The sequence below is a fragment of the Phodopus roborovskii genome, unplaced genomic scaffold (assembly GCF_943737965.1).
Source record: "Phodopus roborovskii unplaced genomic scaffold, PHOROB, whole genome shotgun sequence".
Taxonomy (NCBI): Eukaryota; Metazoa; Chordata; class Mammalia; order Rodentia; family Cricetidae; genus Phodopus; species Phodopus roborovskii.
This window is the reverse complement of record NW_026126549.1, coordinates 26,900,071-26,922,576: the sequence shown is the minus strand read 5'-3', so window position 1 is coordinate 26,922,576 and position 22,506 is coordinate 26,900,071. Positions and strand designations below refer to the sequence as shown.

At 39.8% G+C, this 22,506-nt stretch overlaps 1 protein-coding gene across 1 annotated transcript; it reads left to right on the top strand.

Moving 5' to 3' along the window:
* Positions 1 to 9,129: 9,129 nt before the first annotated feature.
* Mc2r (melanocortin 2 receptor) lies at positions 9,130 to 18,699 on the top strand. The gene is made up of 2 exons (XM_051200780.1): positions 9,130 to 9,252; positions 17,626 to 18,699. The coding sequence occupies exon 2, from the start codon at positions 17,724 to 17,726 to the stop codon at positions 18,615 to 18,617; it is 894 nt and encodes a 297-aa protein (XP_051056737.1). The 5' UTR covers positions 9,130 to 9,252; positions 17,626 to 17,723; the 3' UTR covers positions 18,618 to 18,699.
* The last annotated feature ends 3,807 nt before the right edge of the window (positions 18,700 to 22,506 follow it).

Below are 22,506 nucleotides of genomic sequence, written 5' to 3'. Positions count from 1 at the left end.
TAGTCATGAACCCCAGAAGAGAAGCTACTTCTGTTATTTTCCTAAATATAATTTCTAGCTACATTTTAAATATTTATCTTTATACCCACAAATAAGTGTAGCTCTGACCTCTAATCAAAAAAGCCTCTTTTTTGTATATAACAAATGTGGACTATCACAAGATTGACAACTGATCAAAATGCAGTGGCCATGGGTTGCCCAGCCCCATCTGACACAGCAACCTGAGTACAGCAGCTCCCACCCTCATGGAACATTGTAGAAGAGGGGCTGGAAGACTATAAGGGCCAGAGGACCAGGACACCTGCTGCTAGGTAAACGGGTCTTCTCGACATGACAGGAAAGCACACATGAAATCTCAACAATGTGGTTACCAAAACAAGACCTGCAGAAGACACCATCAGCTGACATGCCAACATGGGTAGAAGGTATCACAAGACTCCATTCCTAGATGAAGAGCTATTGGCTAAGAGAGGGAAAATCAGTTTGTTTTATCCAGAAACCAGCTTCTTCATACATGTGTGAATGTAAGAAATATTAAATAGACTCAGTAGAATACATATGCATATGTATATTAAAGAAGAGGTCATGCATTTTAGAGGGAGTGGGAGGGACATGGAAGGAGTTGCTGCAGGGGTATGGAAATGATGTTGGTACAGTACTCATTAATGGAATTTTCAAAACAAAAAAAATTAAATAAAAAAAAAGCATACAGGTGCTCCACCCTGTCTTATCTTGGGCAGGCCACTCACCTAACAGATTTCCAGGTAATGTGGAAAACCAGTCTTTGAAAAGCAGTGCTCAACAAAATCAAGTGAAGAGATACCACTTTCCCATTCAATTAGAGGAATCTGCCATCTTCCCTATTGCATGAAAGTAAGATGGATAACTCAAGCTGCAGAAAATAAAATAGAAAAGAATCTATCTAGCCTGGCTCAGTCAAATTGGTGTCAGCCAATAGGAAATGAGACAATAAAGTGCCTTAAAGGGGAGTGACTGAAAAACCCAAAGCTAGTACTGCCTAAGCACAGGGCACTTCACGAAGTACAAAGATGCAAGAACCTGTCGTACTGCCAGACACACAGTAAACTTCCAGCAGAGGCCAAGGGAATAAAGAGCTGTCTGACAGCAAGCGCAGCTTCCCTGCTGTCAGGGTATTCTCAGTTTCACAAATCCTCTGTGCCACATGATCCCTTGCACTGCCAGGAACTTAAGGAACAGCTCCAAACATGAGTGGGGCAAAGCAGTGTGGGAAAGGTCAGTCAGCTTCCAGGCAAAACCAATGTTCCAAGGCAAAGGTGAGGTGCCAGCAACAACAGTCCCAGCAGTCGGAGGCTGCAACAGACAACACAGGCCAGTTACAAAACCCCCAGCGGTTGGGTAGACTTCAGACCATCGCAGAAGCACAACTCAAGCAAGTTCATTTTTATAGCAAAGAGAAGAGAACTTGGGATGTGGACGGAGTGTGAGAGACACACTCCCATTCTCCAACCAATGGACACTGAGGGAAACATTTAATCCCTTAGCTCCATGTCTCTATCTGTAAGTCAAATTTTCTAAACCAGTGGGTCTCCAAGTGCCCTTTTAATCCAAAGAGCCTAAGATTTGCTGAAGGTTTCCCGCTGGATGGGACAGTGATTTGATCCTATGTATATGGGCTGCCTGAGTCAACACCAAATACTTTATTTTCAATCACAATGGAAAATCCTAAAACCAAACAAAATTAATGGCAAATGGTCCCGACCCAGAGAATTATTAATACTTCCTTCAGCTTCTACAGTTCTTAAAATGTAGTCTTTTGTCTTTTACATTTGGATTAACAGAATTGGGCTGTTTTGTGACCAATGGAACTTCTCTGTAGTGAAGACAGGTAGTGCCAAGAGAAGTAGTTCAGGGATTGGTTCCAAAATAAAGATGAGGTGCCAGCTGTGAGAAGAATATTCCAGAGTGTTATGTGAAATATGAAAGCACTACTCAACCCCCATCTCCCAGGAGCATAGAACCTCTCTCCACTGAAACCCATTTAAGCACTACCTCAAGATTAAGTCCTAAAGACTACACAGCATGCTTTTGCTGTGTTGCTATTCTGTGGCTGTGTAATACGAAAGCCAACACAGCACACTTCACACTGGTCAGATACACAGCTAAAGATAGCATTCTTGTAGGATTAATGGAAGAAGGAACTTGAATCATGCCAATGGGAACAATTGTTGCAAATCTGCTAGGGTTTGGGAAACTGGTTCATTTCTAAGTTCAGTGTAGTTATTCTGTACATTGACCAACTGAAAAACTTCATCTTGACTTGATTCAGTCTATTGGGTCCCAATGCAGGAGCTTAGGCAAAGCAGTGGATTTCTGGGAATTTTATTGAGCAGTTCATCAAAGTGTCACCTACCCCCACCTTAAGTCTCCTGTATATTGTCTCCATCAGCTGTGGTCCAGGATATCAGCAATTAACATGCTCTCAGGCCTCTGGATGGAGAGAGTAGGGTAGAGGAAATTATCTCACCCTCTGCTAGGTGTCCTTAGATCTGGGACAACTAGTAGGCACTGCTGCGACAGGCTCTGCCACATCCTTACAAAGAGTGTTCTTATTGAGCTCTTTCTTCTCAAATCATCCAGACTAAAGAAGCATTTTATTCCAGGACCCTGAATCTTACTGTATCTACATAACCTCCTGGTTGTGAGACATATGAGAATACTAGAAAAGGTCTGGAAAATAAAAATAGACAAATGATGATGGGAAATGGAGAAATGATTGTTACAGAAAAGACAGGGAAACTCAGATGTCAGAACATGGATTCCTCCATCAGGCACGTTGTCCTCCTATGTTGGTTAAGTTGCATACAAAGAGTTAGTAAGACTTCACACCTGGCATCAGCACCAGGGCCAAGACAAGTCACAGACTTTAGAAAAAAACCTACTACAGTTACTCTGCTGAATAGGCATAATATTAAACTGATTTCTAATGACTTAACAGTATACCCATAGATTAGCATACCTCTGAACTCTCATCAGAGATGCTAAAGTAGATACCTATAAAGCTATGAGAAGCATACAGAACATTAAATGCATTGAACCAATAAAGAAAGTCCTCTTGGAACATAATCAAAACACTAAAATACAAGAAAAAAAGGAGTATTAAAAGCTGCAAAGGTAAAAGACCTAATAAAATATAAAGGCAGACCTATCAGAGTAATATCTGAATTCTTAGTGTAGACTCTATAAGTCAGAAGGCTCTAGACAGATGTGCTGAAGAATCTAGGTAGATGTCAGCCTAGACTACTATGCCCACCAAAACTTTCAGTCACCATATATTCCATGATAACACCAAATTAAACAGGCTCTATCTACAAATCCAGACCTACCGGAGGTACTAGAAGAATAATTCAATCTGAAGATGTTAACCACACCCAAGTAACCAAATTTAAACAGCCCTATAGAACGTAAAGGAGGTTAACTACAACCATGAAATACAGGGAATAAATAATCTCAGACTAGCAAAATCAAAATAAGGAAGTGTGTGCACACACGCGCGCGTACACACACACACACACACACACACACACACACACACACACACAACCACCAACAACAATAATAACAACAAAATAACAGAAATCAACAATTATTAGTGAATGATACATCTCAATAGCAGTGGTCTCAATTCCCCAGTAAAAAAGATACAGACTAGCAGAATAGAAATGAAAATAGGGTCCATCTTTCTACTGCATCTAAGAAACACACTCAACATAAAGGCTAGACATTGCCTCAGGGTAAAAGGTTGGAAAAGAATATTCCAAGCAAAAAAGCAAAGTAGGGTATACATTTTAATGTCTATCAAAATAGACTTCAAACCAAAACTCATCAGAAAAGATAGGGAAGGATACTACATGCTCATCAAAGTGAAAATCTGCCAAGATGACATTTCAATTTTTAACATCTATGCCTCAAACACAAGGGCACCCAAGTTTATAAAAGAAACACAACTAAAGCTTAAATCACATATTAAAATTTACATACAGTAGAAAACATCAATACCCCACTCTCACCAATATACAGGTCATCCAGACATTAAATAAATACATGATTGATTGATAGATAGATAGATCGATAGATAGATAGATGATAGAGTAGCTAACAGATATTATAAACCAAATGAGCCTAAGAGATATATACAAAACATTTCACCCAAACACAAAAGAATACCCCTTCTTCTCAGCACCTCATGGAACTTTCTCCAAAACTGACCACAACTTGGGGCACAAAACAAGTCTCAATAGATACAAGAAAATTGAAATAGCATCCTGCATCTTATCAGACCACCATAGATTACAGTTGGATATCAACAATAGAAACAGCAGAAAGCTTACCAACTGAACAACTTTTTGCTAAATGAAAAATGGGTGAAGACAGAAATAAAGAAAGAACTTAAAGACTTTGTAAAATTGAAGGAAAATTAATAACCACACTTGTGGAGCATAATGAAAGTGATTCTAAAAGGCAAGTTCATAGCACTAAGTGCCTACATGAACATACTAGCAATTAATAGAACACTTGAAAGCTCTAGAACAAAAAGAAGAAATCACACCTAAGAGGAATAGGTGGCAAGAAATAGTCTGAAGTCAATAAAATAGAAACAAAGAGAACAATACAATCAATGAAACAAAAAGTTGGTTCTTTGAGAAAATCAACAAGGTAGGCAAACCATTATCCAAATTAACTAAAGGGTGGAGAGAGAATATCCAAATAACAAAATCATAAATTAAAAGGGGACACAACAGATACCAAGGGAATCTGGAGAACCGAAAGGACCTTAAAAACCTGTACTTCACCAAGTTGGAAAATCTAAAAGAAATGGATGATTTTCTCAATAGGTACCACTTACTAAAGTTAAATCAAGATCAAATAAGCAATTTACATAGACCTTTAACCTAGTGAAATAGAAGCAGTCTCCAAAAAAGTCTCTAAAAGTCTCCAAAAAAAAAGACCAAAAAACAAACAAACAAACAAAAACAAAACAAAACCAGGTCAGCACAGAATTCTACCAAACTTTCAAGGAAGAGTTAACATCAATACTCCTCTACTCCTCAAATTATTCCACAAAATAGAAACATTTTGTTTCTATGTTGATTCATTCTATGTTTGTTAAATGTAATCTAGCTTGTTTTATGAAGCCACAGTTACCCTAATACAAAAATCACATAAAAATCCAACAAAGAAAATTACAGACCAACTTCCCTGATATCAATGCAAAAATTTTCATGCAAACCAAATCCAAGAACACATCAGAAAGATCATCCACTATGATCAAGTTGTCTTTATTCCTGAGATACAGGGATGATACAATATATGAAAATCAATAAATGTAATCCACCATCTAAACAAACTGAAAAAAAAAAAAAAACCATGATCATCTCACTAGATGCAAAAAAGACCTTAGGCAATCCAACACCCTTTCATAATAAAAGCCCTGGGTTTTTAAAAACCTACTCCTTAAAATGGAATGTATACCTAATGTTGTAAATGAGGCTGAGAACCTGAACCTGAGAATAAATAGATCATGGGCCCTAAGGGAAAACTTAACAACTATTATTTTGTTAAATGAACATAACAATAAAACAACTTGCAATAGCATATTGCTGCATCCGTAAATCAGTGAATCTGTCAGCCTTCATCAGACAAGCTTCTTGTAGTAGATGGCAATTAACACAGAGGTCCACAATTGAACAACATGCAGAGTGTGAGAGACTTTGTAGTACTCAGGCCTGAATGAGATGTCTTTATCACACCCCTCCACTCAAGGCTTGGGGATCAATGCAGAAGAGGGAACAGAAAGATTCTAAAACACTTTAAGTTGAACACTTTAAAGAAACAGTATCTCTCCATACAGAGCAGGACATACATATGAACTCATAGAGACTATGATAGCACGCACAAGATCTTCTTTTCCATGCAGGCAGATATGACGTTATGAGAGAGTAACTGCCCATAACTTGTCATCCTTCCCTTGAACAATTATGGCATCTATCTGGGGCCCTGAATAGGACTTCTCAAGACAGGTCTCATCATATGCCTTCTGTTTACTTTGATCTGTTCCCAAATGCCTGTTAAAGGCTTTTTCTTTGTTCCCAGGGACAGAGTATTGGGTTATAAGTTGGAACAGACACTGACACAGATTTGTATTTTCCAGGACTTGTCCAAGCACAAACCAGAGACATGGTTTTCTTTTTATAGAAAGAGAAAGAACATGGGTTTGCAGGGATCAGGGAGGATGGGGGGTGGGAAAGAACGCGATGAAAATATACAGCATGAAATTCTCAAGGAATAAATAAACATGTAAGAAAAACCATGTGGAAGATTTTAACACCCATATTTTTATTTCAAATATTTGCTTTTATTTTTAACCGTATAGATATATGTACACATGTATAGGTGGCTGTGAAGGCCACAAGAAGAAATCAGACCCCTTGGAGCTGGAATTATAATTGATTGTGAACTGCCTGATTTTGGTGCTGGGACCCTAACCTCTAACTCTGTGAGAACAGTACACACCATTAAGCCAAATCTCCAGCCCTATTTTAAAAACAAAACTTAACTTTGAAAGGGTTATGTATGGCTTCACATTTCCACTTCCAATTCTTTCCTTCAGCATACCCCCACAAAGATTCTCCCTCTACTGCTGTCCACCCTACTTTTTATCCCTACCATGTATCCACCACAAACAGCCAAGGAAATGCTTTTAAATGAATTAGGTTGAATCACCCATTTTCTAGACCTCAGTGGCTTCTTCTCACCCTTAAATAAAATCAGAAAAGCCCATCATGGTCTCTGCCTCACCAAAACAATCAGCAAAGTTCATCTCACACATGTTGCAAAAAGATTTAAAAATCTGATGCTGGGGATCAAATTCGGGAGATTTTAAAATGTGGTTCTGGAGATAAAATTCAGAGCCTTGCATATGTTGGGCAAATATCACAGAATCTTACCCCAAATCCCCATGCTATGAAGATGAAATGCCCACTCTAGCCTTTCTCTGTCTTCTCCTCTCTTTTCCTCTCCCATGAGGGAGCTATTAACTTTGAATAGGGCAGTGGAAAATTCAGCATGCAGAAAGGCCTTGTATGCTTCCTGCCCTTCTCTTGTTCCATCCCGTCTTGAGAGTGAAGGGGAATCATTATAAGTCAGTGAGGCAGCTGTAACCCTGGTCATAGAGCATGTCTGTCGGCAACTATAAAGCCAGATCCAAGCAAAACATGACCCAGTCCACATTTAAAATTCAAGCTGGGCCTGGGCATGTGACTTCTGGTAGAGTACAGACCTAGCATTTGTGGAGCCCAGGGTTCAATCTCACATACACACATTCACACCAGACACACACATTCACACACACACACACACACACACACACACACACACACACACATTCTCTCACACACATTTTTACCACATACACATTCACATACCACACATATTCACAACACACACACACACACACACATTCATAACACACACACACACACACACACACACTTTAAGTTGATGAGGCTTATATTAAAAGCAGCCCTTCCCTGAAGATCTTGCAGTCCCCAAAACTGAACAATTTTGCTTTGAATAATAGAACTATAATAATGGTTTCCATGACAGTTTTAAGCAGAAAATTACTAGCAAAACATGAAGAATGGGGGTTTTCTTTTTTATCTTGGCCCAAGCCTCATAATGTGCCCTTGAGTACACAAGTCCCTTTGCTCCATTGTTTGTCTTATAAAATATGAATGATAGGGTTATTTTCTTACTCTCAATGAGGTTAATGAGTAAAATGCTCACAAGATGGAGGTCTTGGGAGCCTTGCTTGCAACTTTAAAACAATTTCTTCCAGAAAAATTTCCTGAAAATTCCAACTTATTAACTCCTTCCTTGAAAAATTAAATGCAATTCTAAAATGACATTGAAAAAGAAAAAAGATTACAACTCTACAATCTGCTATAGTCATTGTCAAGAACATTCATCTATCTAGACCCAGGAATATTGCCTTCATCAGATTCTTTCCTTTGGCTTCTCTAACACTGTGTTACCAGAAGTATGCAGCTCATTTCAAGTGACATTTACTCAAGGTTATAACAACATGTAGCTGTCTCCTGGTGATGCATATGTTCCGGCCTTCCCAGTCCAAGAATCATTCATGTTCTCTTCTTCAAAGCTCACAGATCATTTGATTCCTCTTTCTTCTTCAAAAGTTCATTCCTTCTCAGCCATCTTGGCCGGAAAGGTCCCATTTCAGAGCTGGAGGTAAGTACATTTTGTACAAATTTCTCAGCTTCATAAGTGCTTTATCATGAATAGAACAGCTAGGAACATACCTAAGAAAACGTTACATCACAATGCTTCCAGGTCCTCTTAACCATGGTATTTCACCCTTCTTAAGAAAGTTTCTTATTTTTAATTAAAGTATGGCAATAACATCTATTACTTCTTCATCTAACTGAAACTCTCTTCCTTACTAATGAATTCTTTTAGCTTCTCTGTTAGTCTTTAAACTATTATGAAACTCCACTCAAGAATTACAGCACAGTTTTGCTAATGGAACTGGGGTTGGAAATAAAATCATCCCCTTTCACCTCTTCCTGAATCATCCTTTTATCTGGTCAACTTTTCTGTGCTTAAGAACGGGAGAGTCCAGGGGAGTTGGTACATGATGGCCCCCTGTCACTCTGAGCAACTCCACCACTGACATACATATGACCATGTGGCTCCGTGACAATGCACACTTCCTCTGCTTTTCAGTAGTTCTCTAACTTGGGGCATAGAATAAATAAGAGTTAAGCATATTCGTTGTCACTCACATGCCCTCCACAGTGTTAATCACTTGGAGCATGCATGCATTCACGACTTGGGCTGTCTTGCCATATACAAAGTCCAAAAGGGATGAGAATGGAAAGGGGTGCACGGAGGTGCTGAGAGTGGAGCCTTCAGCCAGACTGCAAAGAAGGGGCGTCCTCTGTACTCCTGCGAAGAGTCAAGGGTTTCTGCTCACTCATTCATGCATTGAGCAACACTGTTACGCTGTTTACTAAATTCCTATGCACTGTCCTAGTTACAAGTTAAAGTCCCAGTGGGACCCTAGGAGCCCCCAGAACAAGAACATGTTGCTAAAGTGAAACCTCAGACCAGCTCCTGCAAAGAAACACATCTGCAGAGAGCCTTTATGGGGGGACCCCTCGGGCCAGGAGCAGAACAAGGGAGGGCAGAAACTGGGTGAGTAGCTTCAAAAGACAGTTGCCTCTTAGTGGCTTCTGCATCTCTCCTATCAGAGAAAGAGATTTGCTTCTTCTGTCCTTACAGCAACTTAAGACATCTTTTTCCTTTTTTCTTCTTTTTAAAGAACTCGTGGAGACTTTTAATGGCATCTTCTAAGCAGCATTAGGTGGCATTCCTTTCTTTGCTCTGAGATTTTTTGGGGGTTTGTTGTTGTTTTTGTTTTGTTTTTATCTGTTTCTGTCTGGGCTTAAGACTAGCAGTGTAGCTCTTATCAAGGGGAACACTTGATGGAGCTTGTAATTTGCAGAAGTCTGAGCTCCCATCTGAAAGTAGCTGAAGGGCTCTGTGCCCAGAAATCTCTCCCCTGTCCAAGGTACAGAAGCAAGACTCCTGGGAGCTAAAGAGACCTAAGGACCTGGCGGAATGGGGATGGGGAAGAATGATGACGATTGCAGGGGCATCTTTTGTTCTAGTTGTGAGGATTCAGGTTATTCAGATTTAGAAGATTCGTTTTAAAATTAGCATTGAGCACAAAGTACTAGCAATAGGTGAATGACATGGAATTCAATATGGTAAAAAAAAAAAGCATTCAAGAACAATTAAGACTTAATCTGTACTGTGCAAGTGGCAGAATCAATAGATAAATGTTTATGAAGGCTCTAAGCCTGGCAGGGAGGAAGTGAAGTGCCTCACACTGGTCTGGAAAGCAAGACTAGCTGCTGGTGGGGAGAGTCTAGCTGGCCAAGGACAAGGTTAAGGTTAGCCAAGGCAGAAAGGGATACTGTAGTATTCTAGCTGGCCAAGGTTAAGGGTTACTATAGTGGCTCTCCTCCCAGGAGAAGCTCCTCAGACCCCAGAAGTACCTGAGCACTTTGTCCATCTAGCAGTAGAAAGGGAAAGCTTGGTTGACCAGACACTCTCATCTGTCACTCTGGTCTCATTTCCCTGGTCTTGCTACTCGCTAAGCTGCCGTGCTCTGCCCAGTGTGGTCAAATGCTCAAACTTTCATTTCTCTGACTGTGCAGAAAGAGGCTCCCTCTAAAGCCTGTGATGGGGACTCCTCCCAGAAGTCAGTGGGTGTGCACTGGATTAAGAGTGTGCAGCCACCCCTGGGGATTATAAGGAGCTTTTCTACAAAACCAGGGAGAGTAGACATCAGCTGGTCATGGGAATCCTGGACCTAGCAAAGGAAATAGTAAGCCTGTTAGCATGGCATCCTTCTACTTACTTTAATTGTCTTCATTAATACCATCTACAAGTCTAGGTTGGCAGGATGGCATATGCCTATGATCCTAGCACTAGGGAGACCAAGGTAGAGGAGCAAATTGCATATGGAATTGGGCCACATATCAGGACCCTGTCCTAAAACAAAACAACAATAAATCCCAATACAGTGTGACAGATTTACAGATGAAAGCTACATTCAATCAGACTGGGTAGTTCTGAAGAGAGAGAGCAGAAATAGACCCACACAAATATGGCCAGATGATTTCAGCAAAAGTACAAGAGCAATTCAGTGCAAAAAAAAAAAAAAAAAAAAAAAAAAAAGACAGACTTTTCAGTGCTGAAACAACCAGATAATTCAGATATTCAAAAAGAAACACACACACACACACTTCTAAATAAACCGTAAACTCAAATTTTAGTATTTAGGTATTTGTACTGACCTGCCCTTGGCATTCTGACAGGATACACCCTCAACTGCAGCCACTAAGAGCACCACCTGTGCACATTCATTATGTTCCATTTTAAAAGGGCCCTGCCCACCTCCCATCTCTCTCTTTCCCTCTCTCCTGCTGCTCCTATCCCTGGAGACCACTCCCCCACACTTCCCCTTTTATCATGCTTTCCCCTTAATAAAAAGCCCGTCTGCTTGAACTCTGTCACATGGCATCTTTCTCTCTTGTGCTTTTATTGTATTTTTTTATTAAAACACTAAGTATAAAACTATTCAGTACTAGAAGAAAGTATAAAAGGAAAATCTACAGACATGGGATTTGGCTCTTCCCTTTCTTGATATACCCAGATAACCATTCATAAGAGAAAATGGAAGTCTGAGGAGATAGTTCAGGTACTGAAATGCTTGCAGCACAAGTATGAGAACCTGAATTCAGTTCTCAGCACTTACATAAAACAAGGTAATCACAGGACTATCTTAAGGTGGGATCACTGGGACTTACTGGCCAGCCAGCCTGGTCTAATCTGCAACCAAGAATCCCAGCAAGAGAATCTTTCATAACACAAGGTAAACAGCTCCTTAGGAATGAATGGAGGTTAATCGTTAGTCTCCACATGCATAAGCACACACACACACACACACACACACACACACACACACACACACACCAATTAAATGATACCCCATTCACAATAAACACACTTAGAACTTGGTTCTAGTTTCTCCACATCCATCTCTAATGGAAGAAACCAGTTACTAGAGACCCTGGAGTATCTTGGAGTACTGAGTAAATGTTCCAAAACCCCACCATGATGAGGATGTGACAAAAGAACAAATATGCCAGCTAACGGAGTATTCAGTAACATAAGTAGAAAATTCTTAAGCAACAAAATAAGTATAGTTGTTTTGCATTATACCTTAAAAACATAAAATAACCATCCATCCAAAGTAACAAGTGATTGAAGGAATCTACAAGTAAGATATGATAGACAAATCTCTCAATCCCAATAAGTTATGTAGATCCTTGTCTTAGCCACTTTTCCTAGGACTGTGACAAAATGCCATGACCAAAGAAACTCAAGGGAAGATGGGTTTATTCTGACTCACAGCTCAAGATTGAGTCCATTCTGGCAGCCAAGTCAAGGCAGGCAGAACTTGAAGCAGCTAGTCTTATTACATACATAGTCAAGAAACAGCAAGCAAGCTCTCTAGTGCTCAGCTCTCTATTACTTTATGCCATGCATGATCTTCTGCAGGGGAATAGTCCTTCCCATAGTCAATGGGTCTTCTCACACCAATTAATGTGATCACTATAATCTACAGGTTATTCTAGAATTTGTCTGTTTGACAACCTTAACTAGTACAATCTTCTACCCTCAAGTAGAAATAACATTATTGTCCATATCTGAGATATGAACTGTGCCCAGTGACTTCCTTCTAAATATTACTCCTAGAAATGGTAAAGAGGGGAATAAATACACCAAGGGAAGTCAGAAAATCCTATCGTGTCTGGTTCATACAGTCTACATCAACAGTGAAGAGTCACGTTGTCCTTTGATAAAATATGAAGAAAATGATGCTTTCCCTCTTGTGGGCTTCCTCCTCAAAACCATAACCTCAGTCCAATTATTGGGAAAACATTATACAAAAAAACAAGCTTGGCAAATTCTATAAAACATTTTTATTAATAATAAAAAATTATCAAGATTATTTTAGAAAGAAGTCTTGGAAATATTTTACAGCCAAGAAGAGCCTGATCAACATGGTCAGGAGAGGCAAAATATTATACTAAATGAGACAGAAATTTGCACACCACTAAGGAAATGTAAAACTTAAACGTTAAGTTAATAATAATGTTATTCTAATAGTTCAACAATTATGACAAGTGGATCACAGTAACTGAAGATGTTAATAACCGAAAACTGTGTGTGGGCATATATGAGAACTCAGTAACACTCATAACTTTCCATTAAACTCAAAATTTTTCTGAAATAAAATGTTTTAAAATAACTCATAAATCTGCCAATCAACACTAATATCTATTTTTTTTTCAACATAAAGGTTTAAACACATAGCCTCATACATGCCAGGTCCGACAACTGAGCTATACTCCAGTACAGACCACTGTAGTTGGAGTTTATGTCCCACCTGGTCCCATAGCTGTTTAGCCCCAAATAATCACACTGACACTTATATTCATTTCGAACTGTTTGTCCGATGGCTCAGGCTTCTTACTGGCTAGCTTTCTCTTAATTATTAACCCATTTCTATTAAACTGTGTATCTCCACGTGGTTTTGGCATACCGGAGAATGCTCCAGTATGTTACTCTTTCAGCAGCTTTATGATATGTCTCCAGTGGCTTCTCTCCCATCCCTCTCCCGAGAATTCTCCTCATCTCATAGCTCTGCCTATATTTCCTGCCTGGCTACTGGCCAATCAGTATTTTATTCATCAACCAATAAGAGAAACATATACAGAAGGACATTTCCCAGCACACCACTAAGACTTAATATACATCTTCTAGGATTTTTTTGTGAATTTTGCATGAAATAGATATTTACAGCCTTCTTCACTATCAGTAGGGTACAGGATCCAGGACCTCGAATGGATGCTGAAATCCATAGAAGTTCAAGTCTTGAAGTAATGACCTAATATTTTTCTTTAATCTATACACAACTTCCTATATGTCTTACATTTTCTCTGGATTAATTCTAAAATCTAATACAATGACAGAGCTATGTCAGTAGTTTTTATATTATGCTGTTTAGGAAATAGTAACAAGGAAATATGTTTACATGTTTAGTACAGTTGCAACTGTTTTTAATATTTTCGATCCCTCTATGTGTGTGTGTGTGTGTGTGTGTGTGTTGCACATACTCTCTGTACCACTGAACTGTGATTTAACCACATCTATCTTATAGATCTGGCAGAATTTATTTAATATATCATTGATTACAAATCACTAGTGTTTTAGTTTTACATTATTATAAAAATAATTAAATGAACATAAGTACATTTCTAGCACATCATTAATTATTTGTTTAGGAACCTTGAATCACAAGTCAACCAGGGTTTCAGGTCTTGAAGGTAGTTGAATGATAGACCTGTATCTGTCACTTTCTGTTGACTTCGTGCTCTAGACTTTTAGTGATATATTTTTAAAGGCTTTTATACTTTTAAAAATGATATACAATATTTGACTTTTATTGATTAAAACATTGGAATATTTCATAGATATCATGTTTTAATGTAATCCTTGCACTCACTATGTTATCCAGACTGGCATCAAATTTGTGATTATCCTAGTTCCATCTCCAAATGTTCATTGATGATGTTGTTTTAAGAAAGACTTCATGACACCAGGCTAGCCTCAAACTCACTGTGTAACTGAGGGTGGACTTGAACTTCACACCCTCCTACCTCCATCTCCAACTGCTAGGATTATAGGGGTGTGTCGCCAAGCCCAGTTTAGGTAGAGCTAGGAAGGGAAATCACCACTTTGAGCATGATAGGCAAAGGCTTTACTAACTGGGCTACATCTTGCCTTGTATCCCAGTTACTTTAAAAATTAAATTTTATTCCAGAAACAGAGGAAATCATGAAGAATAACAGCCTTTCAAAGAGGATCATTTGTACATTTTTTAATTGTGCAAGCTGCAAGTTTATTTATTATGTTGTTTCTAAAGTTACTTTCTCCATTTCTTCATAATAGTTTTTATGCACAGATAGCAAGTATAAATGTTTATGGGAAACAACGCGATGATTTGATACATGCAATACACTGTACTAAGTGTTCAAGCTTAAATAATTAGCATGTGTATCAACTTAAATATTTATGATTTATTTGGGGTAAGAACATTCCAAACTGGTTGCAGGATTACATGGTGGGGAAGCTATAGAATAGGCGGGAAGGGAGGGCCCAACGATCAGAGGTGGCAAGGCCAGGTTCTGTGACAGAATTCTCAAACACCTGAACAGAGTGTATCAAGATGCAGGCCTGCTGATTTACCAGATATTCCAGAGGAGGAAGCCACCCCAATGTTTCCAAATACACAATTGCTCTTAGGACCTCCAGTGCCTCCAGGTCTCCAAATGCCTCCAGACCCCCTAATTCCCTATTGTCTCCAAATTCTCCAAAGTCCCCCATTACCTGAAGGTCTACAATTGCCTTCAGAAACCCCAGTGAACCCAGGTTTCCACGTTTACCCTTGTCCCTCAGATCTACCTTGTCTCCCAGTTCTAGCTCCCCAAGTCCCTTCAGAGCCTCAAGTTCTCCCAAGGTTCTAAGCAAGGAGCAGAATGAAGACACCAGGTTCATCAAGGAACAAGGTGTGAGCTGGAAGCATAAATCAGTTCTGCAAGTTTCCCACTTATAAGCGACGTGTGGAGCGGGAACAAAGGACTGACTTGAAGGAGTACCAGATCTCAGTATAGCTTAAGAGCTGGAAGGCTAGATACTCTCAGGAGCATCTCCAAGGACACCTAGAAATGTTGGGAAAACAAGAAGCCAGCTGCCAGTGCAGCAAAACTGTCCCTGTCAATGCCCCTGCCACTGGTGCTCCTCTGTGTCCAGGTCTATCAGAGGTTAGCTCTCTCCCCCAGCCCAGCTCCTCTAGTATCTCCCCAGATCTTCTCCAGGGTTGACAGGGCCTAAGGACATTCTGGATATGGTGCCGACTGCACAAGCCCATGCTTCAGCAACCACTGGCTCATTTCCATCGAGAAAAGCCAGAAACCCAGTTCAATCTATAGCATTTGAAGACACAACACACTCGGCTCCAGCAAGAAAACCCACTACCAACCAAAGCCCTCTTATAGATCCAGCAGCATCTATAAGCTGCGGCTTGCATCCACAACCATAGCTGCCCATTGAGATGAAAATTAAAAAAAAAAAACTCTATATACATATAACATTCAAAATCTTTTCTTCTGGCTCTTTTGAAATATACTATTGACAATATTAATACTGATATATAGTCACCTTACCTTACAATAAAACACCAGAACACAGCTCTCTATTTAACTGCTATTACAGATCCCCTTGACCAAGTGTCTTCATGCACTTTCCTAAATCACTGTTCAACTAACAACTTCTCTGAACTCAATCTCTGATGTAAAGTCTACATCAAAGTGATATCAAATGTATTTGTAAAATTTTAATTGTGTCTTTGTAGCCTCGTAAAAAGAGTTGGCAATGACCCTTCTGCTTCTATTGTGTGGAACAATTTGAGGAGTATTGGTATTAGCTCTTCGTTGAATTTCATGTAGAATTCTGCACTTGAAACCATCTGGCCCTGGCCTTTTTGGGGGGGGGGGTGTTGGGAGACTTTTGATGACTGCTTCTACTTCATTAGGTATTATAGGTCTATTTAAGTTGCTTATCTGTACTTTAATTTCCTTTAAATTTTCCAGTTTTGTGGAGTACAGGTTTTTGAAGTATGACCTGATGATTCTCTGGATTTCCTCAGTGTGCGTTGTTATGTCCTCTTTTTCTGATTTTGTTAATTTGCGTGTTTCCTCTCTGACTTTTGGTTAGTTTGGATAAAGGTTTGTCTATCTTGTTGATTTTCTCAGAGAACCAACTCTATTTAATTGATTCTTTGTATTGTTTTCCTAGTTTCTACTTTATTGATTTCAGCCCTCAATTTTATTATTTCCTGGTATCTGCTCCTCCTGGGTGAGTTTGCGTCTTTTTGTTCTAGAGGTGTGCTGTTAATTCTCTAGTGTGACTATTCTCCAGTTTCTTCATGTGGGCTCTTAGTGCTATGAACTTTCCTCTTAGCACTGCTTTCAATGTGTCCTAAAAGTTTGGGTATGTTGTGTCTTCATTTTCATTGAATTCTAGGAAGTCTTTAATTTCTTTCCTATTTTTACCTAGAACCTGTCATTGGAAAGATTCAAGGGAGCCTGAAAAACACAGAATCTAGTTTTGGGGGATATCTAGAGGCATTATAAAAATTACTAAGCATCTCCAGAGACACCAATCACCCTGAGAGGTCCTTGCTTGTTTTCTGTTTCTTTGCCTTTGGGTCTTACTTTTGCTTTGGGACATTCTCTTTGTGATGCTCAGGCTGGGGTTGAAATCCTAAATTCAAGTGATCTTCCTGATCTAGCTTCCTGAGTAGTTGGGACTACAGGGGCACACCACTAATCCCACCAAGGTCCTAAGAACTTTTGAAATTGAAGTGATAACATATACTCTATGGTCAATTTTTGGAACGGCTCATTAACCCTTTCATTGTTATCCCATATACTGTTCTGTTAGGCTGGAGCCAAGAAAGATAAAAGGATGAAAAAGAAAGGATCTACAAGGTTACATCATGACCTTTAAGTTGAAGATGATAATGTGTTTTCTTCTTTCTCCACATATCTCTCCTTCCTTTCATTCTTCTCTCACCCAAGGGTTTGCTGCCATTCACTCTAATCTATCATACACAACTACATTCATTAGGGTGAAGGGGAATGGAGTGAGAGAGAAGGATGATTTCATCATTTCAGGGTTCAAAATTCCACTGCAGATATTACTCATATGTCTATTAATACAAGGGCTTACTTGGTATAATATTTTATTTAAATTACCACCATATAATAGTTCATGGAAGAAATACAGTTTTCTTAAGACTAACGCAGCTTGTTTTTATTCTGCAGTCTTCCTGCAATGTGTGTTTTTATGTGTTTTCTTTAACATCAGACCTTCCCACACAAAGAAAAGATTCTGAAAAAAACCAATCAAGATTTCTGTCTGGTCACGTCCAAGCATCATCCCTGTCTTAACCCCAAGCAGGAAGAATGAAGCACATCATCAATCCATATGAACACATCAATGACACAGCAAGAAACAATTCAGATTGCCCTGATGTAGTTTTGCCAGAAGAGATATTTTTCACAATCTCCATCATTGGAGTTCTGGAGAACCTGATTGTCCTCCTGGCTGTGGCCAAGAATAAGAACCTCCAGTGCCCCATGTACTTTTTCATCTGTAGTTTGGCTATTTCTGACATGTTGGGCAGTCTGTATAAGATCTTGGAAAATATCCTCATCATGTTCAGAAACCGGGGTTATCTCAAGCCTCGTGGCAATTTTGAAAGTACAGCAGATGACATCATTGACTGCATGTTCATCCTCTCTTTGCTGGGCTCTATCTTCAGCCTGTCTGTGATTGCTGCTGACCGCTACATCACCATCTTCCATGCCCTGCAATACCATAGCATTGTGACCATGCGCCGCACCATCATCACCCTAACAGTTATCTGGATATTCTGCACAGGGAGCGGCATCGCCATGGTGATCTTCTCCCACCACGTCCCCACAGTGCTCACCTTCACATCACTCTTCCCTTTGATGCTGGTTTTCATCCTGTGTCTCTACATTCATATGTTCTTACTTGCCCGCTCCCATGCTAGGAAGATCTCTACTCTTCCTAGAGCCAACATGAAAGGTGCCATCACACTTACTATCCTCCTTGGAGTCTTCATCTTCTGTTGGGCCCCATTTATCCTCCATGTCCTCTTAATGACCTTCTGCCCAAATAACCCATACTGTGTTTGCTACATGTCTCTCTTCCAGGTCAATGGCATGTTGATCATGTGCAATGCTGTCATTGACCCCTTTATATATGCCTTTCGGAGCCCGGAGCTCAGGGATGCATTCAAAAAGATGCTCTCCTGCCACAGGTTTCGGTAGAATTTTTGATCCCTAATTTGAATATTGTAAAGGGACCAAATGGCATGACTGTCTGATCAGAGCTGATACTTCTTAGCAGCCTTTCTTTAATAGATGGAGACAATCTATTAAATTGACCAGTGTTTAGCATAGTTGCCTTTCTAATGAACAGTCTTACTGCAGCTGCAACCTTTACACTATATCTAGAAAAATGAAATGGTGAGCTAAAAAGGACAGTATACAAAGTACACATATCAATACAAATGGGAGGATTTGGAGTTAAGCAAATATTTGTTCTTCTGTAGGTACGTGGCAAAACTATCCTGGGTGGCCTTTCCAAGCCAGAAACCATGGCAACCAATTCTCCAACAAATTAAATGTGTTGGTTAGATTCCTATTTCTGTGGCAAATGAATGCAATCTATCAACTTTGAAAGAGGAAAAATCTATTTTGGCTCATAAGTAGAGAGATTTTGGTTCATGGTACCTGGCTATTGGTTGTGCCTATAGTGAGGCAGCATATCACAAGGAAAGCAAAACAGCTTATGACAACCAGAAACCCATGGTAAAGAAGAGAAGATGGGTGTCCAATAGTCTTCTTTGCTGGCAAAAACCTCAATGAACTAAGATTTCCCATCAGACTCCACCTCTTTAAGGCCACCTTCTGGTAGAAGCACACCAAATACCAAATCTTTAACACATGAGGCTCACTTACCTAAACACAACGGAGAGTGACTCAGTGTGGAAACTACAGTGTTCTTGTAAGACAAAGGTGCTAAATCAATTGCCTCAGCTAAGTAGCCTATCTCCTATGTAGCCAGCTTTTGAGTTTCCAAGAATAGATGAATCTTCACTATGAATCTTCTTGGCTCACTCAGGATCCCACTTATTCTCAAAATTTCTTCCTGCTTCAATTTCCTCAAGCTTTAAAAGCAAAAATTGCAACTGATGAAATCAAATTTTAACCCATATGAGTCCTATTCAGGAATATATAGTGCCTACTGTATTAGAAGAAGTATGGCCAAACTTTTGTGCATGTGTCCAAATGTACGAGTAATGCCCCTCAACATGTATTTCACAGGAAAAGAATGGAAGAAGGGAAGGAATCATGGAGGGAAAGAAAGGAGAGGAAAGAAGGGAGAGAGATGAGAGAGAGATAGAGAGAGAGACAGAGAGAAAGAGAGAGAGAGAGAGAAAGAGAGAGAGAATCATGTTTTTTAGTATGGAAACACCAAGACTAAAACATTTCAAATATGTTGTTGCTAAGAACCCAAGCCAAGGATATGATAGAAAAAATTCATTTTTATTCATAAGCAAGTCCTAAAGGTAGGCACATCAAATCACCGAAAATTGTATTCTGTGTGCACTAATAGATATGCAATATTGAAATGTGGCATTCTAAATAATAGTAAAAGAAACAAGCTTTCAAGTTTACTCATTAATATCATAGCTAAAGAAGAGTCTCAATAGGCAATAGATTGCAGTGGCAAGTCCTTGTTAAACTGGAGAGAGCTGTCAGTAGTAAAAGGACTCAGGACCTTCTCTAGCCTCCCAGGATCTTCTGGGAGGGACAGCATCTTGCCTGCTGTCTCCAAACCCTATAATATAAGAACATCTGAGGAAACCAAAGAAAAAGTCAGAGTACAAAAATATAATTTATAAGGGTTAAAGATGTGCAGGAGATAGCAAAATAGAAGAAACTTATGCTCAAAAGAGAGGAAAGGACTTATATGCTAAGCTGGAAAAATGTGGGACATGGCCAACCAGAGACACAGCCTTTCTCAAAAACTGACTAGTTCACCACAACTAAGAACAGCTCCTGTTGGTTCCTGGAACTGTACACAACCGAATGGTTTAACCATTCTGTCCTGAAGGGTTTAGAATGCATGCTAATGTCACCTGGAAAGGGAAAACATGGCAGTTATAACTAGGACAGCTATTGTGGCATCAGCAGGGATACCTGTAGCCTCAGTGGAGTTTCACAAAGGACCAATGTGAGAAGACACCACAAACAGGACACAGAGCTTCAACATTGGAGAACAGGGGCTTGAAAGGCGGGGAAATGGCTGATATTTAATGGAGGGAGTTCGGGGTGTGAGTCCACACAGCTGTGCCACAGGTTGGAAGGAAACCCACATGTCCTCTTTCATTCTGTGGAAATCTTCAATTTTGTCCTATCTTTCCAAATGGATTGTAAACTTCTATTATATATGACACTATGTATGCTTAACTTTTAAAATGTTATTTCTGCCCTTGAAAGACTAATGGAGTATGCCTCTGTATTAAGCCAGGTGTTCTCAATAAAACATAACTTTTCTCTGGTGCTGCAATTCATTCTCTGTTGCCAATGGTCCCAACCCACCCTGATTGAAGAGTCCTGATTTCCCTGAGAGAGCTGGCCACCCCCTCATGCCCTCTTGAGCTCTCATCTGTCATGTGACTAGGAAACTAAGCAAAAAGCCAAATAGGGAAGTGCGTAAAATTAAAATACAGCTCAGATGATAATTCAAGGGAACTTTTACCTCAAGGTCCTCAGCTATATTTAAGCCAGAGAGGGGGGGGGTTACAGTGCTCATAACTCATGAAGGGAAATCAAATGTCAATGAAAGGAAGATAAGGAGATCCAGCATTTCCCTGCCTGGGACCCCATCCTGACTGCCATACAACCCTCAAGAAAGGGAAATGGGGTTTTGTGGGTGGGATTGTCTCTTTGCCTTTGCACATCAGCATGGGATTATTGCACCAGCTTCTGGAGAGAAGAGATACAGGGGGAGTAACTGCTCCTCCTTTTATTTAGGTTTTTGTTTGTTCTGAGTTTCTTTTTGTTTTGTTTTTTATTAACCTGGGGCACATTTTCACATAAGTCTATGATGTTCTTTGAGCAAATACCCCATTCTTCTCTACCCTACTCTGATTCACTCCCCCTCATCCTATGTTTACTTAGACAGTTCTTCTATGCTCATGTCATGGGTCCATATATGATTTCATATACCAATATAAAATCTAGGAACCACAGATAAGAAAAAGAATGGTATTCGCCTTTGTAAGGCTGACTTAATTCCGTTATAATTTCCTTGCCCTCATTTTTACTACAAATTACATAATTTCATTCCTCTTTATTTCCCTTCTTAATTTGTTCATCGACAGTTTCATACATGTTTATAATACATTCTTGTCATACTCATCTCCCTACCTTCTCTTATCTTCCTTCCATGTCCACAGACACCCTCTCAAACACCCCACCCCACTTTAATGTCTTTTTGCTTTGTTTTTTGTCCTTGCTTTGTAACCTTACTGTGTTTCAGCAGAGCCACCCATGTGGGCAAGGTGTGAGGCTATCCCTGAAGTCTGAGTAACAAGTGGCTGTATCACTAAAGACGATGACTTCTTCCTCGGCAGCTGGACTGACATTAAGTTCAGTGGGTGTGATGGGGCCCTATGTTCGACCTTGTATGCACCTCATGCAGGCAACCACAGCTGTTATGAGTTCAAGAGTATCATGGCAAAGTCATGCCCACAGGACAACTTTTCATGGCCCTCCTCTCCATCATCTGGCTTTTACACCCTCTATCTCCTATTAGCTTTTTATATATTCTTGAGCCTTGACAGGGTTGGGGGGGGTGGTACTGGTGCTCTACTTAAAGTTGCAAACTCGACAATCTCTTGATCTCACACCTTGACCAGCCATTAATCCTTGGATTGACTGTTACCATTGCCAAGGAAAATGGGGGAAAAGTAATCAAATCATATATACAAACAGACAAGCCAACAACTGTTACACACACCCCAAACACAGGCATATGCACAAAGGGTGCAAGCTGATTTAGAAGACATTTGTTCCTCAATTTTCCCTCACTGTAGTGCCATGAATCTGTAGTGAGATAGTCCTTCTGTGGCACTGACCACGCCCA

What these genes read in the sequence shown, in the direction of transcription:
- Mc2r (XM_051200780.1), top strand. Translation starts at nt 17,724, where the DNA reads ATGAAGCACATCATCAATCCATATGAACACATCAATGACACAGCAAGA.